Source organism: Rhea pennata, chromosome 12 (genome assembly GCF_028389875.1).
Source record: "Rhea pennata isolate bPtePen1 chromosome 12, bPtePen1.pri, whole genome shotgun sequence".
Classification (NCBI taxonomy): Eukaryota; Metazoa; Chordata; class Aves; order Rheiformes; family Rheidae; genus Rhea; species Rhea pennata.
The window spans coordinates 8,391,759-8,417,036 of record NC_084674.1 but is presented as its reverse complement, the minus strand read 5'-3'; the positions used below and the strand labels follow the sequence as shown (position 1 = coordinate 8,417,036).

At 40.1% G+C, this 25,278-nt stretch overlaps 2 protein-coding genes across 8 annotated transcripts in view; one reads left to right on the top strand and one right to left on the bottom strand.

Annotated features, from left to right (window-relative positions):
• ATXN7 (ataxin 7) overlaps window positions 1-12,189 on the top strand; it is an 84,410-nt gene extending 72,221 nt beyond the window's left edge. For 4 of the 7 annotated variants that reach the window (XM_062585605.1, XM_062585607.1, XM_062585608.1 and 1 more), the window contains 7 exons: window positions 165-427; window positions 1,300-1,382; window positions 3,137-3,402; window positions 3,810-4,008; window positions 5,168-5,289; window positions 5,560-6,508; window positions 7,930-12,188. In XM_062585605.1, coding sequence (XP_062441589.1) covers window positions 165-427; window positions 1,300-1,382; window positions 3,137-3,402; window positions 3,810-4,008; window positions 5,168-5,289; window positions 5,560-6,508; window positions 7,930-7,947 — 1,900 coding nt within the window. In that variant the 3' untranslated portion in view covers window positions 7,948-12,188. Of the gene's footprint in view, window positions 1-164; window positions 428-1,299; window positions 1,383-3,136; window positions 3,403-3,809; window positions 4,009-5,167; window positions 5,290-5,559; window positions 6,509-7,929 lie in introns of all 7 variants that reach the window. The other 3 variants (XM_062585604.1, XM_062585603.1, XM_062585606.1) reach the window with 2 other exon arrangements.
• Window positions 12,190-17,126: 4,937 nt separating this feature from the next.
• Window positions 17,127-23,444, bottom strand: PSMD6 (proteasome 26S subunit, non-ATPase 6). Its single transcript, XM_062585806.1, has 8 exons — window positions 23,220-23,444; window positions 22,678-22,883; window positions 22,022-22,167; window positions 20,767-20,986; window positions 20,547-20,655; window positions 19,139-19,307; window positions 17,571-17,648; window positions 17,127-17,433 (listed from the first exon to the last, which is right to left on the bottom strand). The coding sequence occupies exons 1-8, from the start codon at window positions 23,362-23,364 to the stop codon at window positions 17,337-17,339; spliced, it is 1,170 nt and encodes a 389-aa protein (XP_062441790.1). The 5' UTR covers window positions 23,365-23,444; the 3' UTR covers window positions 17,127-17,336.
• Between the last annotated feature and the right edge of the window lie 1,834 nt (window positions 23,445-25,278).

Sequence of the window (25,278 nt, the reverse complement as noted above, 5' to 3'; positions counted from 1 at the left end):
AATACTTAAATAAGAGAACTAGGAATAGAGGAGGCAGGTCAATTAAGTAAATCTGTATTGTGAATAGATCAGAGTATTTTTGAGTAATAAAATATATTTTACATAGTTTTAATAATTTATTACAATTGCCTGCAATTTTTTTCCTTTGTTTCCATAAATAATAGCATGACTCCATCTGTCAAAGTGGAAAAGATTCATCCAAAGATAGATGGTGCCCAACTGAAAGCTGCTGTTGGTCCAACTTGTTCTACTACTGTGAGTTCCTCAATAAAGACTGGCCTTAATTGTCCCTCAATACCAAAGCCACCCTTGCCTTCCCCTGGACAAATACTGAATGGTAAAGGTCTTCTCTCTGTGCCTCCATTTTTGGAAAAGAAACCTGAAGAAAATACAAATAATAGGAAATTTTTACATAAAAGATTGTCAGGTAATTTTTAAAAAATATTATTTGCTATATTGCTTGTAGTAGCATACATAGAAATAGGCATAGTCAAATAAGCTTTTACATAAATGTTTGCACAAAGTAAGCTTCGGAAATCAACTAAATATTATTAAGTTTCATAAGATTTTAAATTAAAATTTAATGTGGTACATCTTTAAATATTAGAATTTAACTGTTTATGTGTTCTTAGAGGCATGCAAGTAACTTGAAATGTTGCTGTTGCTTTTAGAAACCTCCAGGCCTCAGAGGCCTGTCGGTTCCTACAGTTTTAAAATTATACTCTTCTATCTTAAAAGACAGTAGAATTAGATAGCAAAAGATTTTTCTTCTTTCTGTATGAAAAGTATACAGGTATGTAGAAAACTGAACAACTGGCGCAGCATAAACTAGAAAACAAAAATAAACAGTCTGCACTTTAAACTTGAAACAGAATAACTCAATCTTAGTAGAATGATAAAAAAGTTCTTCAACTTCAACAACAGCAACAAACGTCAGTTGTGACTGTTCATATTGATGGTGACCTCTTAAATCTGTTCTTGGGTTTGCAAGATCATGTTTACATTAAAAAAAAAAAAAAAGGAAATCTAGCATGCAGGATCTACTTCTCCTTTGGGATCTTTTACAGCTGTAAGTTTCTCCTTTCTGTTTGCAGAACTGAGATCTGTATTTCAGCATGGCATACTATGAGAGTAAAACATGTTTGGTTTTAATTCAGTAATTTTATTTGTACGTGAGCATGTGTTACATTTGAAAATGGTTTGATTAAGTTCTATGATGAAAATAAATCCTGGTATTTCAAGCTGTCTTTATGACATCCGTTTGTTTTCAATAATGGGATGTTTATGTACCTTTAACAGAGAGAGAATTTGATCCTGATATATACTGTGGTGTCATTGATGTGGAAACCAAGAAACCCTGTACTAGGTCTTTGACATGCAAGGTAGGATATCTTAATAAGATTGTGATAAAAGTTTAAATCTTATTTCCTGAATAGCATGACAGAAAACTGAAAACTACTAGTTTTTGCCATCAGTATTTACAACTGTAAATGGTAACATATTTTGGTAACGTCTGAAAACATGTTACCAAAACTGACAAAGGAACTGTTTTTGAAATTTGATTAGCCTGTTTATTAAAAAATATATATTCCTTAAAGTAACCCAAATAGGGTTTTAATTTTTTATTTTTTACAAACCCTTTAAACAGCATGTTGCTGTTGGAAAGATTATAATGTTGTTCCACATGTGGATCATATGAGACTAGCATGTTGCTATTCTCTTTGGAGAAAGAGTCTGGAGAATTTTTAAAAGTCCATCATAAGCATTAAAAGTATTATTTGTTTCTGCAGGACTTGGGTAAACAAGCTCTCCCTCCTTCCCGTGCCTCCAAAGAGAAAAACCCAAAATCTGTAGTAGATACTGAGGAGGCATTTGTGTCAATGCTACTACTGCTTGATGCAGGACCTCAGCTTACTTGGAAATGAGTAATCTGCAGAAGCTGCAGAGTATGCCTAGAGGTCAAACTCTAAATTAAACCATTTTTAAAAAACTTTCAATGTGATGAAGAGTGTATTCTGGGTCAGGACTCTTTGGGGGGGGAGGGTATCACTTAGCTCCAAGGAACCAAAACTCCAAATCCTGCGCAATTACAATATTTAGCTGTTTTCCTGCCAAGGAGCTAAACTGTCAGCAGGGGAAGCAGCTGGTAAATAAACCACCTGCAGAACAAAGGTAAAAGAAATCTGGTACTAATGACCCAAAGGAACTGAACTTGAACATGTTTGTTGCCCTTTTGGAATTGCAGGGGGAATGGTTTTGCTAATAGAGAAGGGAAGAATAGCAAGTCTCTTACAAGAGAACAAGACAGACTAAAAGTTTGAGAGAAAGGAAGTAAAATAGTTTCTCAGCAGTTAATTATTTTACACCTACTCAAAATATTTTTCTGAATTGTCATCTATGTCTAAATTATATGAAATGAACTCAGTCAAACCTTTTTATGGCATATGTGAAAAAAAGATATTGTATATAGTTTTAACAATCAAAAAACTAACTTCCATCTGTTTTGCGTTACCTAGAAATTGCGCTATGTGTGCCTTATTCCAGGTAGCATTCAGGATGCTCAAAGGACTTTGAGTTCTGTCTTACTGTGGATTCTGTATTTTATGTTGAACATGTATTTCATTACACTAGCTTTCAAAGAGTATGTTAATGTATTAGAAGAAAATAGGTAAAGGGTTTTTTGAATGTTTTTGGTGTTTCACATTAGAAGTCTTTTTAATTTGTGTTAAATATTTTATGGGTAAAAGTAAATATTTAGTATTTTCTGTTGTGCACTGTAGGGCAAGATAAATTGTTTTAGATACCATTTTATTACTGGCAATTAAAATATAGAGTTGAAAAAGATTTGAAACTCTAGTCTTTTAGGAGCTTTGGCAGCTTCTTTTAAAAAGAAGTTTGAAAGAACTTTAAAAAAATTTTGAAGCAATTGCTGTTTTTTTTTTTTTTTTTTTTTTCTTACAGGGATATAATCACCCAATGAGCAATTTTAAATTTGTTTTTACAAGCCATTTGTCCATTTACTTACTAAACCACAAATATGATGGTTTTCGTTGTTCTAGAATTCTAGACGTGTTTGAGTGTTTAATTTCCACGAATATAATAGTCTGAGATTAATGATTTATTCATGCATTTGTAGACACATTCCTTAACCCAGCGGAGGGCTGTACAGGGTCGAAGAAAACGATTTGATGTGTTGTTAGCAGAGCACAAAAGCAAAACCAGGGAAAAGGAGTTTCTTCGACATTTGGATCATCATCAGCAGATGCCCCCTCTCAGGGAACCACATCCCTCACCTACTAAAACTTCCCAGGAGCTGCACCAAAATTCTCATGGAGTTACTCTAACAGAATCAAAGCCTTTATTACCTAATAAACCCAAACCTCACCCTCCCAGTCTTCCAAGGTAAGGAAAGTCTGCACCTCTGGTAGGTATGCAATGAATGCTGATAGCTTCATGATGTGTATTTTGAGCGAGAGTTGGATTGGTTGGATGAGGGCAATGTTTTTGCTCTGGGCCTGCAATTAGCAATTCCGTGCTGAGGCACATCTCATAGCAAAGAGGGTCTGATGCTTGAATTAATAAAAGGTGACTTGCATCAATGAAAGCAGTTGTGCAACAATTAGGTGATGCTACTCTTCCATGGGTACAACACCTCCTCTCCTTCCTCTCAGAAGATGTGTTGAGACTAGGGAAAACATTGGAAATTTGTTAATATTAAGGCCCTTTTGTAGGTAATTAAAAATTCTGAGCTTACATGCTTGCTGAACTTGCCTTCGTTCGCTAATGCTTGCACTGCTTGCTTTGCCCAGGCCTCCAGGCTGTCCAGCCCAGCACAGTGGAAATGCCCCTAGCGATTCTCCTTCTGTCCACGAATCCCCTCACCCTCCCTTGCCTGCAGCTGAGCCAGCATCTCGGTTATCCAGTGATGAGGGAGAATGTGATGAAAAAGAAGAGCCTGTTGAAAAACTGGATTGTCATTATTCAGGTCATCATCCTCAACCAGCCGCTGTATGTCTCAAGTTAAAGTTAACCTTGGTCCCTGCCTGTTCCCGAATTTATGAACAAATGATCTTGGGGGTTTTAAGGGTGTTTGCTTTAGTGTATGTGATTTCTTTTTTTCCTTCATATTTTAAGAAAATAACTTTGTTGCCAAATAGATAGTGAAGGTTTCATTGAACTTGCAAAGTAAAGGTGCCATGAAAATATGGTGTGGACCTCATTTTTGCAACAGAAAAGAAATCAAAATGCCAAAATACTGAAGGAATTGTAATTACTATAAAAGGCTGTGGATTTGGGGTAGAGGGGCAGGCAGGTGGGATTTCCAGAAAATGATCAGTGTGGAATAAGGGCATACAAATAATGCCTTTTTAAGTGAGAATTCATTATTAGATTTTCTTTTTTTTTTTTTTTGACATTTTTACTCTAAGGTGCTAGCCATCCAAATAAACGAAACAGTAACATGTTTTTGTTAATACCTGAATCTTGACAAAAGTTAGCACATACTTCTTCAAACACATAATATTGGCATTTTTCTGCATTTGATACGGCTCCTGGATTTCTCTAGTTTGTACCATTAGATAACAAATTTTAAATGATTGAGTTGTTTCTTAGTGTGCTAACTTTAGAAGTCTTTCATATGAGCTTGGTTGTTATTATTGCTTTCAACTAAATGTTAAAAGGCTATTTAATTGGAAAAAAAATAGTTGAACCATAAGGTGCAACCTTAACAGTAGATGAGCCTTCCCCTTTAATTCCTGATTTTTTAAAAACTACTGTTAGTCTTAATAAATGCACAAGCTATATTGCCTAGCCTGAATATCTTTTTTTTTTTAAACTGGTGTTGAGCAGATAAGCTTACAGCTTGTCAGAAATTTTATACTGCTGTCCTTCCTTGCTTAATCAGAGGGATTCAAATTTGACTGCTGCTGTTGATTAGAAATATGGGAATATCAAATGGGAAGAAATTTGATCCCAATACAATAAGACCAAAAATTTAAAACTGTTGTTAGAGCATGGAAATAAAAATTCCAATGTACACTTTTTCTACCTTTCTTTTAAACATCTAAAAGCAAATTCGTTTAGCGTTATTTGTTTGTGAGCAAGTATGTTGTTATTCAGAGAGTTGTTACTGAAAGTAGAAAACACCAATAAAAACCTGTCTTTTCAGTTTTGCACATTTGGTAGTCGGCAAATTGGAAGAGGTTATTACGTGTTTGATAAGCGGTGGAACCATATTCGATGTGCACTTAACTTCATGGTGGAGAAGCATCTTAATTCACAGATGTGGAAGTGAGTAGAAATGGAAGTTCTTAATCGTGTTGGTATTTGTAGAATTATGTAAAGCCTGTAGTTTTAGTTACAGAAGAGTAATCTTGTGTACGTATCAATCAAAACAAAGGTTAGTAGTCTGTGCTTTACATTTTTATGCGACAATTAACAATTCAACAGAATATTGTAGAGACATTACTCAAATATAGTTACTGTAACAGTACTGTTAAACTGAGTGTTATTCTGAAGAATGGTAGCTACCTAGGTTTTTATTTTTCTGTTTACCTGCAGGAAAATTCCTCCAGCATCTAGTAACACGACCTCTGTTCGTGCACCACATCGGACAAACTCAATGCCTACTTCACAGTATGGTGTCAGTGCTACAGGGTTCCTTTTACCCACCACGGTTATGTCATCGCCAGCATTGGTATCTCCTTCCTGTATGTCTCTGAACAGTAAATCGGTACCATCACATGGAACTACACTAAATGCCAATCCTGCTACTTTGGGTGCAGTGGATCCTGTCTGCAGTATGCAATCAAGACAAGTGTCTTCATCCCCTTCAACACCTACAGTGCTTTCCTCAGTACCTTCACCTATGCCCAGCAAACCTCAGAAATTGAAATCCAGCAAGTCTTTTAAACCTAAGGAATCTTCTGCTGGCAGTGGCACCTGTAACAGCACCGGCAGCGCCAGTAGCAGCGGTGGCTCAGGAAAGAAGCGTAAAAACAGTTCCGCACTGCTAGCACCTTCTCATTCCACGGAGTCCTTTAGAAAAAACTGTGTGGTTAACTCTGGAAACTCTGGGACCTCCTATCATCCGTCGGTGACGTCTTCGTCCCACAGCGTTGGCCTCAACTGTGTGACTAGCAAGGCTAACTCTGTTAGCCTCAAGCATGACCAATCAGGGAGGGGTCCTCCGACTGGAAGCCCTGCAGAATCGATAAAAAGAATGAGTGTGATGATGAACAGTAGCGATTCCACTCTCTCCTTAGGGCCATTTGTTCATCAGTCCAGTGAGCTGACTGTAAATTCACACAGCAGTTTTTCACATTCACACACTTCCCTAGATAAACTAATAGGAAAGAAAAGAAAGTGCTCACCTGGTTCGAGTGGCATAAACAGCAGCAGCAAGTCCAACAAAGTTGCCAAATTGCCATCGGTGAATAATGTTCATGCAAAACACACTGGTGCAATCCCAGGGACACAAGGACTGATGAACAATTCTCTTCTTCATCAGGTATGAAATTTTGTCTTGAAGTCCACCAGTGAGAACATCTCTCTTCACACACGTATTGATGTAATTGATATTGATATTGTCTTAAGTGTTAGCTAGCCAATCCCACATACAATTCTAGTAAAAGACAGTTGTCCCTTCTTCCGTTTGCCCGTTACTCGTTTTGGGTGTTTTTATACTGAATACGCTTTCAGAAGATTTTTATGAATGCATTTCTCTCATTAACTATGGGTTTTATTCAAAAAACAAAAAAGCAAGCAAAACAGTAACCTTAAATATGACATCCCAAGTTTAGCATTTGTTCCCTGAGAATCACTCAGATGAAATCCTGTTCTTGTATTGGAAAAAAAAAATCTTGCTGCCAACTGTGGAAATGAGCTGAATGTCTCAGCCCAAGGGTTTTTCTGTTGTTTGTTTGGGGAGTGTTTTGGTCAGTACTAAAGATTTTACGAAGTTGAATATAACAATACTGATTATAAAAGACCTGTGATAAAATAAGCCTATTATCTCAAGGTGTCATTGTCTAACTTCTTAGTAATAACGAGATTAAATGTTATAAATAAGATAGAAACCTTTCTGGTCTGTAAAACAAACAGAGTTATTACAAAGAAAGAAGATCTTATGAATTTGTCAGATCTTGGTTTTGGTTAATTTTAAGAGGGGGTTCTGAAAAAAATCACGTTGGAACTAATGTGTTGTCAGAAAGTTCTAGACAAATTAGAATGAGAAATAATTTAGAAACTTTTATTTTGTAATTCTTAACAAAAATGTTCAAATTGATTTGGAAGATCACTTGAAGGAGCAAAAATTATTTGATATAGTCTGAAGAGAGCACAGACAAGAGAAATTTTAAGGAGTAGCTTTGCAGCAGATTCATGGGTCATCCAGCCCCAACTCCATGAGTATTTTGGGACTTATTTTCTAGGTGTATTTTCCACATTGAAAAACTGAGAAATATTTTGTTTCCTCTGGTACTAACTCTGAAATCTGTGTAACTGGAGAGGTAGGAGGTTGGAAAGATCTTTTTCAGAATGGTTTCTGAATTTTCAGTTTCAGCTGTAGAGCAAAACTCTCGCTGGTTTTATGTGATGAAAGTGCTGTCACAAAAAAAAAGATATGAGTGAACCTTATTTGGCGTCTGATATATCTCAACTGTGCAGTATAAATAAAGGAAAAAAATAATTCGATTTAATTTAGGAAGGAAATCACATCTAAAACCATTGTAATTTTAAAGAGCGCTAGCTTGACCTGGGAATTCCCAAGAGCTGGGAATACAGGCAAGCCAACTGCATATTAATGGTGACACTTTGTACCTTCTGCTACTCCCTAAAATGTGCTCTCGTTGTCCAGAAAACGTCTCTTAAGGGAGTGCATCCGAATAGCCTTGCTTACTCATGTTTCTGTTTTGTCTGTTTGGTCGAAAGCCAAAGGCACGTCCCTGATAGCTGAATATACCATGGTGAGAAAAGAACTGGACAGTTTTCACTACAAGCAAAACCTCCACCTGGAATTCTGGACTCCAAGATGCCTTGAGTTATCCCAGCTTCCCATGGTCCTCAGGTGTGGAAATCTACTGGACTGTCACTCGAACAAGGAATTTCCCTGAAGCCATGTCTGTAGCAGTGAATATACTAGAAATGGACACTGGATGAAGTTCAGCCACATAATTGCTCTTATCAGTGTTAACGGTGGCCTGGACTGTTTGCTACGAATCTGTGAGATTTTACTTACAGGAGTACATCATTTTGCCACTTTTTGACATAGATTGGCTGGGCAAAAGAATGTTTTGTTTTGTTTTGGGGGGGGGGGAAACATTACTGTGGACTTATTTTTATACTGATGGTGTCTTTTGTAGGTGATAGCTACCAGACAGACACTGTCGATAGGGAGGACCCCTCAACGCAGGGGGAAATGTGTGAGGCACAATGGAAAGAAGCCCTCAAGAAGGGAATATGGCTTTAGTGTTTTTATAGCAATGTTCCTTTAATGGAATATAAAAATAGCACAATTGAAAAAAAAAATAGTTTGTGTTTTGCCCAGCCTTTTGCAAGTAATTTGGGATAAGAAGCTATCAGGAGTTTCAAAAAACTTTTAAAAAAAATACACAAAAAGGACTTGTTTTAAGCCATTGCTCATAAAACAAGTATAAAAATAATGTTGTATTTGCATGATACAGAAATTATTTTCTATTATTTGGAATAAGACTTGATTGCAGAAGAAAGTAAAAGTTAATTTTGTTTAAAAAGATTCCAAAAATATCAAACAAAGGCAAATAACCTCTAAAACTATATGCCCAAAGAACATATTTCTTGACCAATACTGTATACCACAAGCCTTTGTTATTTAAAAAGAATTTTAACTGTATTGGTTAAATTAGGCTGGATTTGCCTTCCAGCCTGTAAAAATAGCCCTTTTAAAAGTGAGTATTTAAAATATTTAAATATTTTCTAAAAAAATTAAATAAAAATCAATAATTTTATGCCTTGTTTGTATAACTAAATCATCAGTGTGTTATGCTTTCAACCACTTTCAGTAAGATTTTTTTCAAAATTTTGGAATAGATGCCAGTTTAACAGCCAAGTGCAATGTGAAGTGCAGATGTATGCATTACAGTCATCTTCTCACACCTACTGAGGTTTTATGAATAAAGGGGGCTTTACACAGTTTTATATAGTCCAGTCAATTTTTATGAAATATTTTGTCTTGCTTCAAAACACCTCAAAGATGAATTCCGCTAAAGGGCTTATTGTTACTATAATTTAATTCATCTGGATGTTTTGGTTAAGTTTTTAAACACCAGGTAAAGTCTCAAAATGGACTAGACTTTTATGAAGGGGCAAAGCAAAGGAAAACAAATCTCTAACCAAGAATACACTTTTCTGCCTTAAAGGGGCACCAGCTATTGCTGAGAACAGACAATCTGAGCCTGTCAAATTGCTCACGTAGCCCAGCCTTCTCCCCGTTCGTGGTGGCAAATAGCAAGTACATCAGGGAATCCAAAGCCACTAAGAGTAGCAGTTGCTTCGTTGTTTACCTAATAATGCTCTCAGTTTCACCTGAACTTGCTACAAAATCATCCTTACACAGCAAAACAATGGCAAGCCTCTATGCAGACACTTTAGCTTTGAATTGATACAAAAGATCGCGTTTAGAAAGCAACGTACAATGTACTTTAGACATTTATTATGCAAATTAAAAAAAAAGACTTTTTCAGGAGCAAAAAACCTGATATTTAATAAGATGCCCTACTGAAAGCGTTGTCAAAACTATGGTTGGTTTAGCTTAAAAGGAACCAAAGTAATGTGCTTATTCCACAAAGAGAAATCAAAATGTATGAAATCCTGCACATTTGGAGTGAAATCCATGTTCTGATGAGGTCACTGGGGCAAAAATTCACTTCCAGATAGCTTCAGTCACAAGTGCAATTTGACTATTGATAGGTGTAAATGTAAAGGCGACAAAAATTGATAAGAATGAACGCTAGGGAGTTTGTGATCAAACTCCTTTATTATTTTGGGTTTTTTAAGGTTCTGTTGATCTGAAAGCATAATGGCAAATTCATGCTCATTCAAGAGCACGCAGACATTTGAAAAAAGTTAATCCTCGATCACTGTGCTCATGTAGAGCCAGTCTCTGAAGATGCCTGCGTTGTGTAGTTTTAAGCCATTGGGAGTAAAAAGCTAGAACCTCGTGAATGCTGTCTGCCCTTGAGCATAGGCCTGCTTAAATATTATGTTTTAGATCTTGATTATAAGCAGAACATTGTTCCTGAAGCTTTTATTGTCACATAGTTCTTACTGTAAATAATTAAGGAAGCTTAAAATTAATTTTCCTTGCAAAATTGAATTTGCAGTGGCTGGGTTGTTTCTAGACAGATTTTGGTATTAATTTAAGAGATACAGTTTTTATAGTCTTTCCAACTTCTCGTTATGACTCCTGCAGTTTTCTTAACCTAAAAAATTGCTGCAATGATGAACAAAGAATTATACAAGAAAAAGACATACTTTTGTATCTTTATTTTGGAATTTCTTGTTCTATTATAAATATTGAAGTATCCCTATTTCAGAAGACATATTTTGTTAATTGATTGTACATATTTAAATATGTATTTTTGCACAGGTCTTTTTTTCTTATATCCAGTTTTGGTACAATTGAGATCATCTAGTATTTATTTATTAATTAATTAAAAAAAAAAGAGCAAATACCTTTTTATAATTTGAAGTGGTTCACTGCCAAGCCAATAATAACATGCCTACTTTGCAACGTAAGGGATGCCTCTGTTTTGTGAAAGTTGTGTCCCTTTTAACGTCTTGGGAGTGGATACGTACAAACTATTGCCCGGGTCCTGCCGTCAGATTGGTGCAGCGCTCTGCCTAGGTATCCGACTGCAGGATTTGAGGCTAAATGGTCTAAACGGCATTGCTTATCAGTTGCCTGATTCCCAGAAGACTACATTTAGTTAAGTGACACACTGCTTCTCTTTTTTTTTCTTGTTTTTTTTTTGTTTTTAGTGTTCGTGTGCGTGTGTGTGCGTGCGCATTTGTGTGGGTCTCATGTGGTTTAAAACTAACGGAAAAACTGAAAGTGCCTGATATAACTAGTTTTAAGCTTGGACTGTTTAGACAGCTTCTCCTTAAAAGACTTGAATGTTCAGTTGAAATTTTGGAGCTTGCTTTTTCCACATATATATGATATGTGTGTGTGTGTGTATATATATATATATACACATACATATATACCCACTGAAATTTTATGAGATGGGTTGACAAAAGAAAATGAATGATGCTGGTAATTTTGTAAAATGTTTTAATTGGAATACCGTGGGTTGAAACAATCCCATTAATAATGCATCTTAAAATAACACCAAGGGTTTAAAATATGGTTTCAACCAGCAGTTAAATAAACTGCCTCATTTGGGGGTGGAGAGGGAGGGGGATTATTCTTTCATAAATGAAATAAATTAGAAAATGTTCAAAATATCTCATATTCCAGGAAAAAAGCAAAACAAAAAACAAGTAAGTACCTCTTAAAACCATTAAAAAAATAAAGATGTGATTTCCAAATGACATTTCTAAGGCAGTTGTCTTCCTGTAAGAGTTCTCTTGCCAAGGAATCTCTCATCTTTCTCTCGTTCTGTCCTGGAGGAGGGAATTGGGCTTGAAAAGATTCTTAATGTTTCACTGTTCAGCAGAAAATAATCATTTTTACATTTTGTGCAAGATATTTTACGTTTTAAAGATAATTTTAAAATGAGCACTACATAATGTCAATGTGAATGTAGGCCTTGAAAGCATCTTGCTCGGTATTGAGCCTGGTTCTAAAAGCAATCTCCTGTGTAAAATGTGTGAATAGTTTGATAATTTGTATACATAATCAAGAGCATCTGATCAGCTGAACTCTGTGTTGGCTGCTGTATAGTACATGAACAAATGTCATGGGATAGAAAAATTACTTTGGATATTTAAAAGAAAAATAAATATATAGTCTATTTGTTTTGTAACAAGTTTCTGTAAATAAAATAATTTATACTATTTATAAGAAAAAGTTGTGCTTTGCTTCATGAAAAAGATTAGTTTGTTGAACAAACATGTTACTAAACAAGGCAATAAAATTAGGACTTTTCAATAAATGAGGTTGGTTGCATGGAATACATTATATGTTTCTGCTTCATTATAAAATCATTCTCCATTAAAGGAAAACATTATCTGTATTTGGTGCCTATGTGAACTAATTTCAGAGGACTGAATGTGGTCAAGTTCATTTTACCTCAGCACTGCATGAGACAGATACTACAGGAGTAAGTTGGGTACAATCTGGTCGTCTTGTATTACAAGGATTTGGGGGTTTTTTCTTTCTTTTTTCTTTTTTTTCTTTTTTTTTTTTTTTTTTTTGACACCTGGTTTTGAGAGGTTTTTTGAGTGTAGCAACTCTGCAGTATTTTTCCCATGCAAAGAAAGTTTTGTTAGTTCGGGTGTTTTTAAATAGAATGATAGAAAGCAACTTCTACAACACCAAATGCAGTATGTTGCATGATCATGTTTACTCCCCCCCCCCCCCCAAAAAAAAAAAAAAGGAAAAAGAAGTGTCCTCCTTGTTTTCGCTGTGTGAATTTACAGCCTGTGAATTTAACGGGCTAAACAGTCTTGCAGGCTTTTCACTCCATGTGACTCGGGACAGTCCCATGTGGTGAATGACTTCTGAGGAGCAACTTGTAAAAGTGGTGAAGCTCCTGTTAGTGGAATAAGACTGTGTAGTTACATCCAAGGGCAATGATTCCAGTTTTTCACTCTCGTAACACAAAGGGAATCAACTTTTCATTGGAAAGTAGTATTTGGAATCAGTGCTACAAGATATAAATGATGGCGGGCAGCAAGCAGGTTTTGTCCTTTTATATGAGTACTTCTAATACGTCTCTGTTTACAGTAGTTTTTGTATTGGCTAAAGATTTTTTTTGGCCTCCAGCGTATCGAGAGCGTCCCCGCTCTCCTGTGTTGCGTTAGGCACTGATAACTCCCCGTGCGCTGCCCCTCGCGGGGCGCACGGACCCCAGGGAGAGAGCAGAGCATCCTTTGCGGATTATTGTTTCTCCGAGCAACTTGGTAAGTTTGGTAGGTTTGTCCTGAAAAACACTTATGGACCAGATGTTGGAGTAGAAACCAGTGAACACCGACTTTCCTAAGGTGGGTAAAAATCAGCTTTTCTTCTGCTACTGATTGTCTCGTAGGAAAGTGTCAGTATATATTCAAGAATGGTTTATTCAGTGATACAGACGCTTGAGCCCCACAGGTAATGCAGATAAAATGCAAATCCAGATGTCAAAGGTTCTGTGTGTGTGTGCGTGTGCATGCTTCTTTTAGGCAGCTTTTGATGTAGATGCCCTCTGCATTTAGAACGGAAGACAGTGATGTGTCCCTCCAGCCTGAAGATGCCATCCTTCGCCGTCATCCTTCCCCGGGGTGGAGGCGCTCCGAGCTGCCTTCAGAAAAAATCGCACCCGGAGCCTGGGCCGGCACCTGCTGCACGTGTAGCTCCGGAGGTAGAGTGCAAAACTGGCCCTACGGCTTCGCGGGACGCACAGCGAGGCCAGCAAACTGCCCCCCCAGCCAGCCACCGCCTTCGAAAGCCGAGCGGTTCCGTGGCCTGCTGCCATGTATGCCGGCTACTGAAGCGACCAGGACAAGAGCTTGCAATTGGCTTTATTTAAATGCAAATTTCCATTGGTTTAGTCTTTATTTGTTGCAGCAGCGCATGATAATAATCAAGCACACGTGGCTTGTATGATCCACCATGGGACTCTTAATTTGACTGAACACTTTTCTCAGTGCTTTGGCTCAGTGCTACATTAGCTATTGGATTTGTTCTTAATAAGCAGCATGGGCGCTTTGTTGCAGAAAAGCAGCTATGTTGGTTTTTTTGTTTGTTTTGTTTGTTTTTTTTTTTTGGTGCACCAAACTTCAGAGAAGTCTGAAAAAACTTTTCTGAAAAGTTCAAGTTAACTTAGATTCAAGGCTTTTTGCCAAAGATGATTAAAAACTAGCCTGAGAAATGCAGTCAAAAGCGTTTGTCCAAGGCTGTGAGAAATAGCTGTAGTTGACATCTGTAGCCAAATCTGTACAGAAACTTTGTTAGGCATCAGCAAGGACTTGCTTAAGCTGCTGCTTGGTTTAGTTGCTCTTCTTAAGACAGTTGTGGAAATGATTTTTTTGGCCTGTGTTGCAGCTGAGCACTGTTCACTCACGTAATCTTTTCTGAAATGAGTGACTTTTTTATCTGTCATTAGCCAGACTACAGCCACGACTGAAAGGAGTCCAGCAATAAGAGGGAAGATGCAAAACTATCCTGAGAATTACTTGCTCATCTGCATGAAGCAGGCAAGCTGTGTGTGTGTTAATTGTACTCACAGATTATCTTAAACTTTGGAGCCCAACCTTCAGCAGAGGAGACAGGTGAGCCAAAGCATTTTTGCACGCAGACAAGATTTCAGCCGCTTTGTAGAAGAATTTTAATGACAAAGCGGGCTCAGAGAATGGCACTAGTTTAAGGAACTGTATCAGGATTGAATCACAAGGGGGCATGTATGACTTACTTTGGCATGTGGACTAAATCCACGGAAAGGTATCAAGACTGAGGCATGAAAGGTTGTCTAGAGTGCCACTCAGTTATAAGAAACAAAAATCACGAGATGAAATGAGCCTAAGGAAAAAAACTAATATGGTTATGGAACAGTAAAAGCTGACTGGAATTTACTTGAGGGCTTAAAGGAAGCACAAACCTCTCTCACTTTTGTTTCAAATGTACATTCAAGTAGGCAATTAGAACTGATAAAATAGCGAACATCTGGTCACTGATCAGGGACCTGACTGCTGTGGACCCCCTCAGCCTTCCTGCTGTTTGAAACCACGTACTGGATTGTGTTTTCCTCTTTCAGGCGAGCAGTGCAAGGTGTCACTCCTGCTACCCTTTGTGCATCCCGCTGTGGACTTCAGGGATGTCCCCTTCCCACACAGCCGGACAGAATTTTGTCCCACCACCATTTAGCATGGCTGAGAGGGTGAGTGAGGTGTCAATGAAAGCCCCAGTATTGCTGAGGTAAAATTGTCATTACTCTTTTTTTTTCTGCCAGATCCAGGCCCAACAAGCTTAGTTAATAAGCGCTGCAGGTTCCTCCTGGATCCTTCTCTGCAGAAAGAGGCTGGGACCAGAAAATGAGCAAGGCAGGTCAGGATCTTAAAGACGGTCTTTAATAATTCTTCTGTGCAATTAGTGTTTTACTAGGTAAAGCCGATTGCCTTGACAAAGATCCTTACTAGAACTGATTTACTAAAGTATACTGAAAATTTACTTTGCTTGTTCTAGTAGGATGGGTGCTTCTGTTTTGAACATTTTTTTCACTTACTTGAGTAGAGTAACACAAAATTCTAAAATGCCTGGCTCCAACAGAACGATGTTCGTTAGAATTTTTTTAAAAAATCAAAAGCTCTGCAAATATCTATATTACAGCACATTAAAGATCTTTAATAATACTTTTCTGTTCCTTGCAAAATAGCAACAATGCTTTCCTCCTTTTTCTGTTGCACTTACTTATGTACACTAAAACAGCAGGAAGATTTCCCCTGAGTGAATAGAGTCTATAGTAGTCTAATTTCCTGGAGTAAGAGAACTTTTATCCCCTTCATTTTACAGTTAAAAATACATTTAACAATGCAAAAGCTGAGTGGAAGTCTGAGATTTATTTCATGAAGTTTTGTTTTAGATTAAGGCTGGTTAAACTGCACCTTAGAAAGGAAAATTCATCAGTGTCCCAGAAATGAAGTGTCTCCGTTCAGTCAGGTTGATGGCTTATGCCATTTGTAGTATGGTCTGCTGATACCAACATGTTAATGAATTGAAGGTGCAAAGAAATAATGTTACCAAGAGGTAGCCAGATTTAAAGTTTTCCCAGCTTGCTGTACTTCCATCTCATATGGAAGACTCTAGAAAAACAGCAAGAGACTACTACAGCTCTGAATACTGGCATAAGCCAATTAAAACTTCACAGGAAGCAGTGAGTGTGTAAGCTAGGATTCTCCTTTATCACTCACTATTCTAAACAAACTGAAGATCAGATTTTTTTTTCTAACTAGTATAGTCTAAATTTGTTATCTTTAAACATTAGCTAAATTGGTACTACTTGGAAAACAATCTAGCCTCTAGCTAGATGTAAAAGAAAACCAAAAAAAAAAATCAAATGTTCTATTTTGAGTTTCAGAACAGTTCAGCAGAGAATATTTATGGACTCTCAACATAGTTTCTGGGTAGTCTAACCTGCGACAGGTGGTGCTGATTCCAAGACGAGAGTTCCTCTGAGATCTCAGAGGAAGCAGAGCAGGAATGTGAAATCCCACGCTATCCTATCACTTGCACTTTAGCTTCCAAACGTCAGGATACTTCTTTGGGTATCTACCTGTTTGTTTTACTTCAAGCATTAAATCTGCAATGAATGCGGAAGGTAAACTGGTTCTGTTGCTAAGTGTGTTGGCATCAAACAACCAACAGAACTAAGTAAGTCACAGAGTTTTTTTTCCTTTGAAAAAAATCTATCAAGCCAAGCCAAGAAAGTAGGGTAAACAGCTGCTGCTTTAGGCTCTGCTAAGGACAGAAACCATGTGTCATCAGAATGGCACCAGCCTACTTGAAACATTTATTCCTTGGCAGCTGTGAAGAAAGAAATTGTAACCCTCTGCAGTATTTGATTAGTTGTGTCAAACTGCAATAGTATTTTTCCACCGTTCCTACCATCATTTTGACATCTCCAAATCTAACAGAGGAAGTAATTTTTTAATGTAATGTTTTGCTATTGTACTGACTTTCTATTTAACAGCTAGCAAAAATGCCATTTTAAAGGACAGGCTACTTCAGTTGACCATGTTCCCAATGGCATAGCCCATACAATTTGCATACTAACATTTTTGGCTACTTTTAATGTTCTGCTACTTGACTGTTTTGAGTCAAACATACTAGTCTTAGAAATGCAACCGTGGGATTGCCATTAGTTCTTTATCCTGGTTCTGCTTTATTATTAAATGCTGAACATTGCTTCTCTGTGTATACAAAGGAACAAAATATACTACAAAAGATCATCAACTGTATTATACATTTAATAAATGAACTGGGATTCATACACCAAAATGGAACATTGTTTTACATAATGAAGTGGACTGTAAAAACACTACTTCTCTCACTAGTAATTTTCTTACCTACAGTATACCAAGTTATACAATATATTTATAGGTTACTTCCAAAATTTTTTTAAACATCTAAATTGTGTATTCCCTTCCCTTGCATTAAAAAATTACATATTAATTACTCTGGAAAGTTTCTGAACTCTGTTTAGCAGCAGATCTCCTTTCTTGATGGTTTCTTGGTACTGCCAATTCTTGCTATCAGGCCTACAATTTATGGAAAAAAATTTAGGTAAGTATATTTTACATCAAGCCACTTACTTACATTTCTGTAATAAGTGTCATCAAAATACAGAGAATTCAACTGGAGCATCAAAAATAATTTATAGGAATTGATAGCATACCTGTTAGTTTCTACAATCTCATTTACTTTGTCTATTTTGCAGTGCAATCGTCCAGCTGCGATAAATCTTGAAAGTTCCCTAATTAAAGAAAAAAGTTGGTTAAGTAATGATGTTTCATCAAGGAATCACAGGCCTAGCAACACAGAACATGTTACCACAAGATACCATTTTCACCACACTATTTCTGAAGCAACAGCCTATGTATTTTCATAAGGACACTCTCATCTTATTAAAGTTTGAATGTACTGATGTTAAACATGAGCATAATCTGGACACAAAACTTTTAAGTCAGTACTTTTTTTTTCCTCAGGCCAAACTCTTACTTTCACTCAAGAATAAGATTCAGTTCAGCATCAACTACTGTTCAAATTCAAAGGCAGCAGTCAGAGAACATGCATATTCAGAATTTATTCTGATGTAAAAACCTTCATGCTACTCAATTCATTAAAATCTATTAATAGGCCCTTATTTTTCTAGTAGCTCAAAATAGGCTTTTTTTTTTTTTTTTTATTCTTTAATCAACCGGTGGTCTACAGTTTTATTTCATGATAAAGATAAGAATTATAATGTTATTAATTAGGACCTGTAATTTACTGAATTATTCTTTTTGATCAGACTAGCAAATATATTAGTCTTAGTTAAAAACTGTAAAATTAGATAGAAAAAACCCACACATTTAACAATAAGCACAAGCCTTGCAGTAAAAGAAAATATTCATGTGATCTATAGTAAGACAAGTTACAACAACTAGCAAGATATGTGGAAGCAAAAGAACTGGTATGGCTTAGAAACATTTATCTCTGTTAATTAAATGGTATTTAGTTCCTCTTGAAACACCTATTAATTCATTTCTGAATATTTCAAGCAGTATTCATATCTCTACGGTAGAAAATCTAAAACTTCTCTATGAAAGAAGAATGATTCTTGTGAAGGAATTAAAAGGCAGAGGTCCATGTGTAAATGCTAATTTCACGCTTCACACTAGTGTAAAAGCAATGGAGTTAGATAATAAGAACTAGAAAGAGAACTGCAAACTGAGACTGCTATGTACACCTGGTTAAAGTCAAGAGCATCAGATCCTGTCCATCTGTCCTGTACCAGAAAGCAAGCAAAACTATATTAGGAAACCAGTTAGAACTTGTAGGGTACGTAATTCATAATGCTGCCAAAGATAAGCGTTCCAGCTTTTAGTGTTCTCACAAAACTTTAAGTTTGGCATCACTGTGAATTAAAAAATGTCCTCTAAAAATCTTAACTTTCATAGTTTATGAAGGGCCATAAAAATACAAGTATTAAAAACCCCAAATTATTGATAAAAGACTAATTTCTCATACAGTCTTCAGAATGAAAAAAAATACTGGAACAATCATCATTAGTTGAATTATTTTCTCTACTTAAACATGAGACTCATTTGAAAAAAATTAGCCAGGCTCTTCCATACAAACATAACTTGGCATGTTTAGAGTCAAATAAAGATTTTAATTTGTAATGAGATTCTGGTAAATAGGTAAAATGTGTAAAGGAATGTTTTTTTATAAACTTACTTAAATGAACAGGTAACAACTTACTGATCTATAAATTCTACGCTGACTCCAAAAGCTTCTGCCATGTATCCTAATGTCAGTGACCGGTAAGACTCTAGGAGCTGGCTATATGCATGAATTCTCATTTCCCGTACATAGTATCGATAGTGAGGTGCAAACAGCCAATCTTTTTTCATCTCTTGCTCTACAATAGCTGAAAAGAAAAGAAATTCAATCTGTAATGTCTGCAAGAAATGTAAAATATCAGTTATGTTAATAGAATACGTAACACCAGTAAACAAGTCATCACGGTGAACATTACTCTATTTGTATGCTTGCATACTTTAGGGTATGAAAGGTATTCTACACTGTACAGAAATAAGTTTGTATAATCTATTGTTAGTTCTTTAACTAGAAGCAGCAATAACATGCAAACAATACTACGGCTAAGCTAATTATTTGCATTTTCAGCATGGAATACTTTCAGCATGGATGTGAGCTAGTATCTCTCCTATACTGTAGCAGGACCACCTCACTACAGTTACCGCTGGAATCTCTTGTCCCACAGGAATAAAGCAGTGCTGAGACACAAACAGTACTTGGTGTACATCTATTTGAAGAAACATTCTTACCAAAAGCTGGGAAAGGGAGTAAGATCGACTTTCTGGTAGTGGCTCTAAAATTAGTTATAAGGATTGCTAAGCACTGAAGAAGTGACTATTTCTCCTAACACTTCTAGTTCTCAAGCTCATGCTAAAACCAGCAATAGGAAAATTTTGCTCTTAGCTTTTAATCTCATCAGCTCTACTTTTCCACAAAATGGAGGGTTCTTTTTGCTGTTTCTAAACATCTTGTTTTCTCCTATGCTAAATCTCACAGCAGGAAAACAAGCAGTCTGAGACTGGCAAGAACTGGGGAAATTTTTCTGAACAGCTTTTCCCTCATTTTGCCATTTTACAGAGAAACTGAACCAGAAAGGCTATGGTGACCAACAACTATGAAAATATTTCATTTCTTTTACAGGTTGAGATTTTAGAATTGGAATTACATAATTTAGGGCTCTTAGACTCTTAGACATACAACTTATTTCAAAGATAAAACCTTTCAGAACTTTCCTATTTGACCTGATTCATCAGGTAAGACTGTGCTCCACAACTATTTCAAAAACTTTTCCTCCTTATCAGATGTCATCTCTCATAAGACTCACTATATGTGACCACTTTTTTTTCCCCCCCGACAGAATGTATGAATTCAACAGCAGCAAATTTTTAGTCACTGCTGCCATAAAAAACCCATCAAAACAATAAAACCCCACCATCTATAATTTTCCGTAAGTAACCCTAGTTCTAGGAAGTAGCTGCTCACAATACTTCTGCACAATACTTCTGCATGATACAAAACAAATAGCTATAGCTCCTTAAATGTAGTGTTGTAAGAAGGAACACAGGCTTACCTAATGACTGGAAAAAGGCTGCATAACGGCATTCATAAAGAGAAAAGAGATACTGTCGTACAGCTGGCAAGCTATGCAAAACTTCCAGAATCTCTGCTCCTTTAATAACCTGAAAGCAATCAAACAATGTATTTAAATGCTATTACTTTCAACCAGGACAGGAACAGGTTAAAGAAAGACTGGGTCTGTTTGAACTAGCGTTACCATCTGCATTCCTTACCTTTTCCCTGAGGTCAGGCCTGTCTAATGCAATCATGCTGACATAGACAGTGTATGTTACAAATGTTTTGTAATCCATAAGTTCATAGGATGTGAACGTTGAAACTGTATCAAGAAAGAGCTCCGCTGCTTGTTTGAAATCCCGAATAGCTACACAGTAAAGACCCTGGTACACCTTTAGACGATTTCTCCTGTCCCAGTCTCCTCCTTCTTCTATTAGACTTAAAATAGAACAAAGAGAAATATTTACTTATATTGTTACATGAAACAAGTACAGCAGATGAACTAATGCCATACGAGTAAGGAAAGAGTGCTTAGTTTTCTGTTACAGCTTGTTGAAAAGGTCCAGGCTTCATACACCTTTCGGGGAAATAAAGTGGCTTCCTTTGGACAAGAGAGGCCAGTAGTGTTTGCAGAATGCAAGTTTCAAATGAAAAGAGTTTACAGCCTCTGAAGTTGCAATGATAGGCTTTGAGATGCACATCTAAATACTACTGTCAACCTCAGTCATGGAAACGTATTTCTGCTGCTCTTTCTACTAAAATCAAAAGTTGTCTAACTAGCAGTATAGTAAAAAAATTTTCAAATTACCACTGAAACAACTTAACTTTCAAGAATCATACTAACACAATGTTCACAGTTGAAGAGGCAATATACAAAAAATCAGTGCTCAAGGAACATTATAAGAAAATACCTCTGCCTTGGTCTCTCATGGCACCTGCCAAGGGACTGGAAACCTCAGCTTGCTACAGTAACCACGAAGTTCAAAATGTTAAGAGTGCAGACGCTCAAGCCAGCAGTGGAGAAGAGAGAAGGATACCTGCATCCAACCATACTGTACTGAAACAAGGATCTTGCTTCAGAGGAAAAACTGGCACTTCATCAAGCCAACTGCATGGCACTGGCATTGGCTGAATTCACTTGGTATTCCTGCGCTGCTCTTTATAATTACACCAGTTATTCGCCTTCTAACAGCTACAGAGCAGAAAAGTGGGAAGGCAAGCTACACATTCAAATCAAGCCAGCTGCTAGAAAACAGTTGATACAAAATATTCTCTTTTCTTCGCCTCTTCATATAAGAAACAGGAATAGGAAAATCTCTAGTACACAAGGTAACACCCACCCATGGTTCTTTGATTCTGCCTCATAACCACTCTTAGTCATTTCTTGATAGCAAGGTACTTATCTTCAATTTCTTGTGTTACAATTTGTCCCAAAGTGTTTTAGTGCACTCACTCAAACAACCCAAATTGTACCTTTTTGCTTTCTCAATGTTCCGTGTGATGAGGTCATTATCCATATAAAACAAGCCAATCCTTAGAAGATAGAACACGATATCCAGACGGTGCCCCAGCGCCACGGTTTTGTCGTAGGTCTTACGAAACGCAGTCAGAGCTCCTTCCTAACAAGATAAGATTTTCTACTATAAGAATGTTAAAAGTAACTAGAATATCTGCAAATTGTCTATCACAAGTGTTCTCACTGTCTTCCATTGATAGTCATGGCTTTAATAACCAGTGTTACAGTTCTGCAGAAAAACTGACAATCGTAAAGACTCAGAGTCTAAATCCTAAGAAAGCAGTTCCTCAAATAGCTTTTAACCCTAAAGACTGTGAAAATACACACTGTAATTTGAAATTAAAGTGTGTTATGTAATTAGTCTAGAAAGTTTAAAGACGCAAGGTAAGTGAAAATTAACATTTAAAAACAGCAAATAGCTTACTCCTTTGTCGCGAGTTTTCTTACAGCCCGCCTGTTTCTTACAAGGTGATTCAAATTTCAGTAACACTCTCCTCCTGTCTCCCAGGCACGTTAGAGTTGTGCGGCAGAGAAAACTTACTGGAAGTCACCTGGTCTCGGAGGATCACAGCGCGACACTTCCGATACGAGCCCGCAGCACCCATGGACCAACCTTGTCCCCGATCCTGCAGAGGTACTCGGCCTTGGCCATCATCGCGTCGCGGATTTCGCTCTCCCCCAGGATCTTTTCGGCGTCCTCTAACTCGTTGTCGAGGCGTTTCAGCTCCTCCTCGTTGGCCTTCTTCATCTTGCCCAGCAGATCCGCGTCCACCTGCCACTCGAGGGACTTGCAGAGCGCCTCGTAGTACGGGGCCATGTCTGCGAGAGAGGAGGGAGGGCTGCGGCGCCTCGCCAGGGCTCGGCGGCGGCACAGCCGGCCCCACCGCCCCTCTCCACCACCCCCCCTCCACCGGCCCCCGAGCCCGGCGGACCCCGGCCCCGGCTCCCCCCGCCCCGAGCCCGGACCCCCCCGGCCCCGGACCCCCCCGGCCCCCGAGCCCGGCGCGCCCCGGCTCCCCTCGGCCCCCGAGCCCGGCGGGCCCCGGCTCCCCTCGGCCCCCGAGCCCGGCGGGCCCCGGCCCCCGAACCTGGCCCCCCCCGGCCCCCCCCGGCCCCCGAGCCCGGCGGGCCCCGGCGCGGCCCCGCGGCGCTCACTGTGGAGCCGCACGGCCGCCATGAGCTCGTCGCGGGCGGCGGGGTCGGGGGCGCGGGGCCGCAGGCTGAGGAGGAAGCGGAGCTGGGCGATGCGCAGGTCGGGGTTCTTGGGCAGCCCCTCCTCCTCCAGGTTCTCCAGCGGCATCGCGGCTCCCGGCGCGGCGGCGGCGGCGGCGGCTGCTCCCGGCGCGGCCCCAGTGACTCAGCCGCCACCGGCGGAAACGGCCGCGCGCTTCCGCCGCCGCTGCGCCCCCTGCCGGGCCGGCGGCCGCGCCGCGCCCTCACTGCCGCGCCGCGCGGGGAGGGGGTGCGCGGTGCGCGTGCGTGGCGGGGAGGGGAGGGCGTGCACGCGTGGGGGCGGGGGGTGCGTGGTGTGCACGCACAATGCAGGGGGTGCACGCGTGGGGAGGGGGTGTTGTGCACGCACAGAGTGCACGGGGTGCACGCGTGGGGAGGGGGTGTGCGTGGTGTGCACGACAGAGTGCTAGGTGTGCACGCGTGGGGAGGGGGGTGTGCGTGTTCTGCACGCACAGTGCAGGGGGTGCACTCGTGGGGAGGGGGTGTTGTGCACGCACAGAGTGCAGGGGGTGCAAGCGTGGGGAGGGGGTGTGCGTATTGTGCACGCACAGAGTGCAGGGGGTGCACATGTGTGTGTTGCGCGTGCACAGGGGGCTGGGTGTGCACGCGTAGGGTGGGCAGCTGTGCGTGTTGTGCGTGCACAGTGCGGAGCGTGCATGTGTGAGGTACGGTGTTGTGCACAGAGGGTGAGCAGTCAAGTGTGTGCACAGCCTAGGCTATAGGTACTGTGAACACAGGCTATAGGGGCTGTGCACGCGAAAGCGGCAGGCTATAGGGGCTGCACGTGCACAGCGCAGGCTGTAGGGGTTGCGCACACCGGATATAGGGGCTCCCTACACGCAGTGCCGGCCATAGGGGCTTGCACAGGGTGCAAGCTGTAAGAGCTGTGCGTGCACAAGCTGTAGGGGGTGCTCGTGCATACAGGCGCTGTGCGTGCACGGGATATAGGCGTTGCCGCCCACAGCGCAGGCTGCGGGGCTGCTCGCACCCTGTGCACGCTGCGGGTGCTGTGCGTGCGCAGGCCGTGGGTGGTGCGTGTGCACGCGGGCTGCGGGGGCTGTGCCCGTGTCCGGTGTAGTGCCCGTGTCCGGGCCGCAGGGGCTCTGCTCTGGTACCGCAGAAGCAGCTGGCAGATGCTGCCCCATTGCAGCGGTCCCCGGAGGAGGCGATGCAGAGAGAGGGAGAAAACCGGCTCTCGAAACCCCGCGGGGCCCCCGGGAATTCAGGGGGATTCCCAGGACAGCTGCAGGGGCAGACGCAGCGCTCAAGGCACGTGGGGTCGTTGCAAACATCTGTCTGCCTGCACTGGAGAGGCCTCACAAACCGCAGGTGCATGCGGCCAGACCCCGCGACGCTGTAGGGTCGCGTGTGCTACGGAAAACGTGGACTCATCCCACCGACACTCAGCAGCGGTTCCTAAACCCCACCTCGCCCGCCTCTCCAAAACGCGTGCGCCACCTAAAGCAAACTTTGCCTATAGATACCTGCAGGCGCCGAGAGCTGCCACCCGTCTATTCCCCCGTTAGCCGTTTGAAAAGCAAAAGCACTTCCACTAGCGCTAACAGTGTGCGTTTATAGTCCGCCCCGCGCGTCGCTGCTGGAGCGCAGGCTGCAGCGTGCCGCCGCCGCTTCGCCGCGAGGGCCGCGCGTGGGTGCCCGCCGCCGCGCGTGGGCCGGCAGACAGCGCCCGCGGGCCGGGCAGCGCTGCGGCACGGCGCGTTCCGGGGCTGCCAGTGCTGGGTGTCCTTATACCGGCCGTGAATTATTTACAAGCTTGCCGGGAGGAACTGTTGCCTGCTGCATCTTTGATAAGTGCTAGTATTTGTTACGTGCTTCTGATTTTTTTCGTTTTTCATCTAAATCGCTGGCATGTAGTTCTGCCGTGTTTCAGACTAAAGCAAAGGCGAATCCGCGTTTCAAGCTGGGCCGTTCCTTTGCTCTCTGAGCAGGCCCTTCTCCGTCTCTGCTTCTTCCTGGAGTT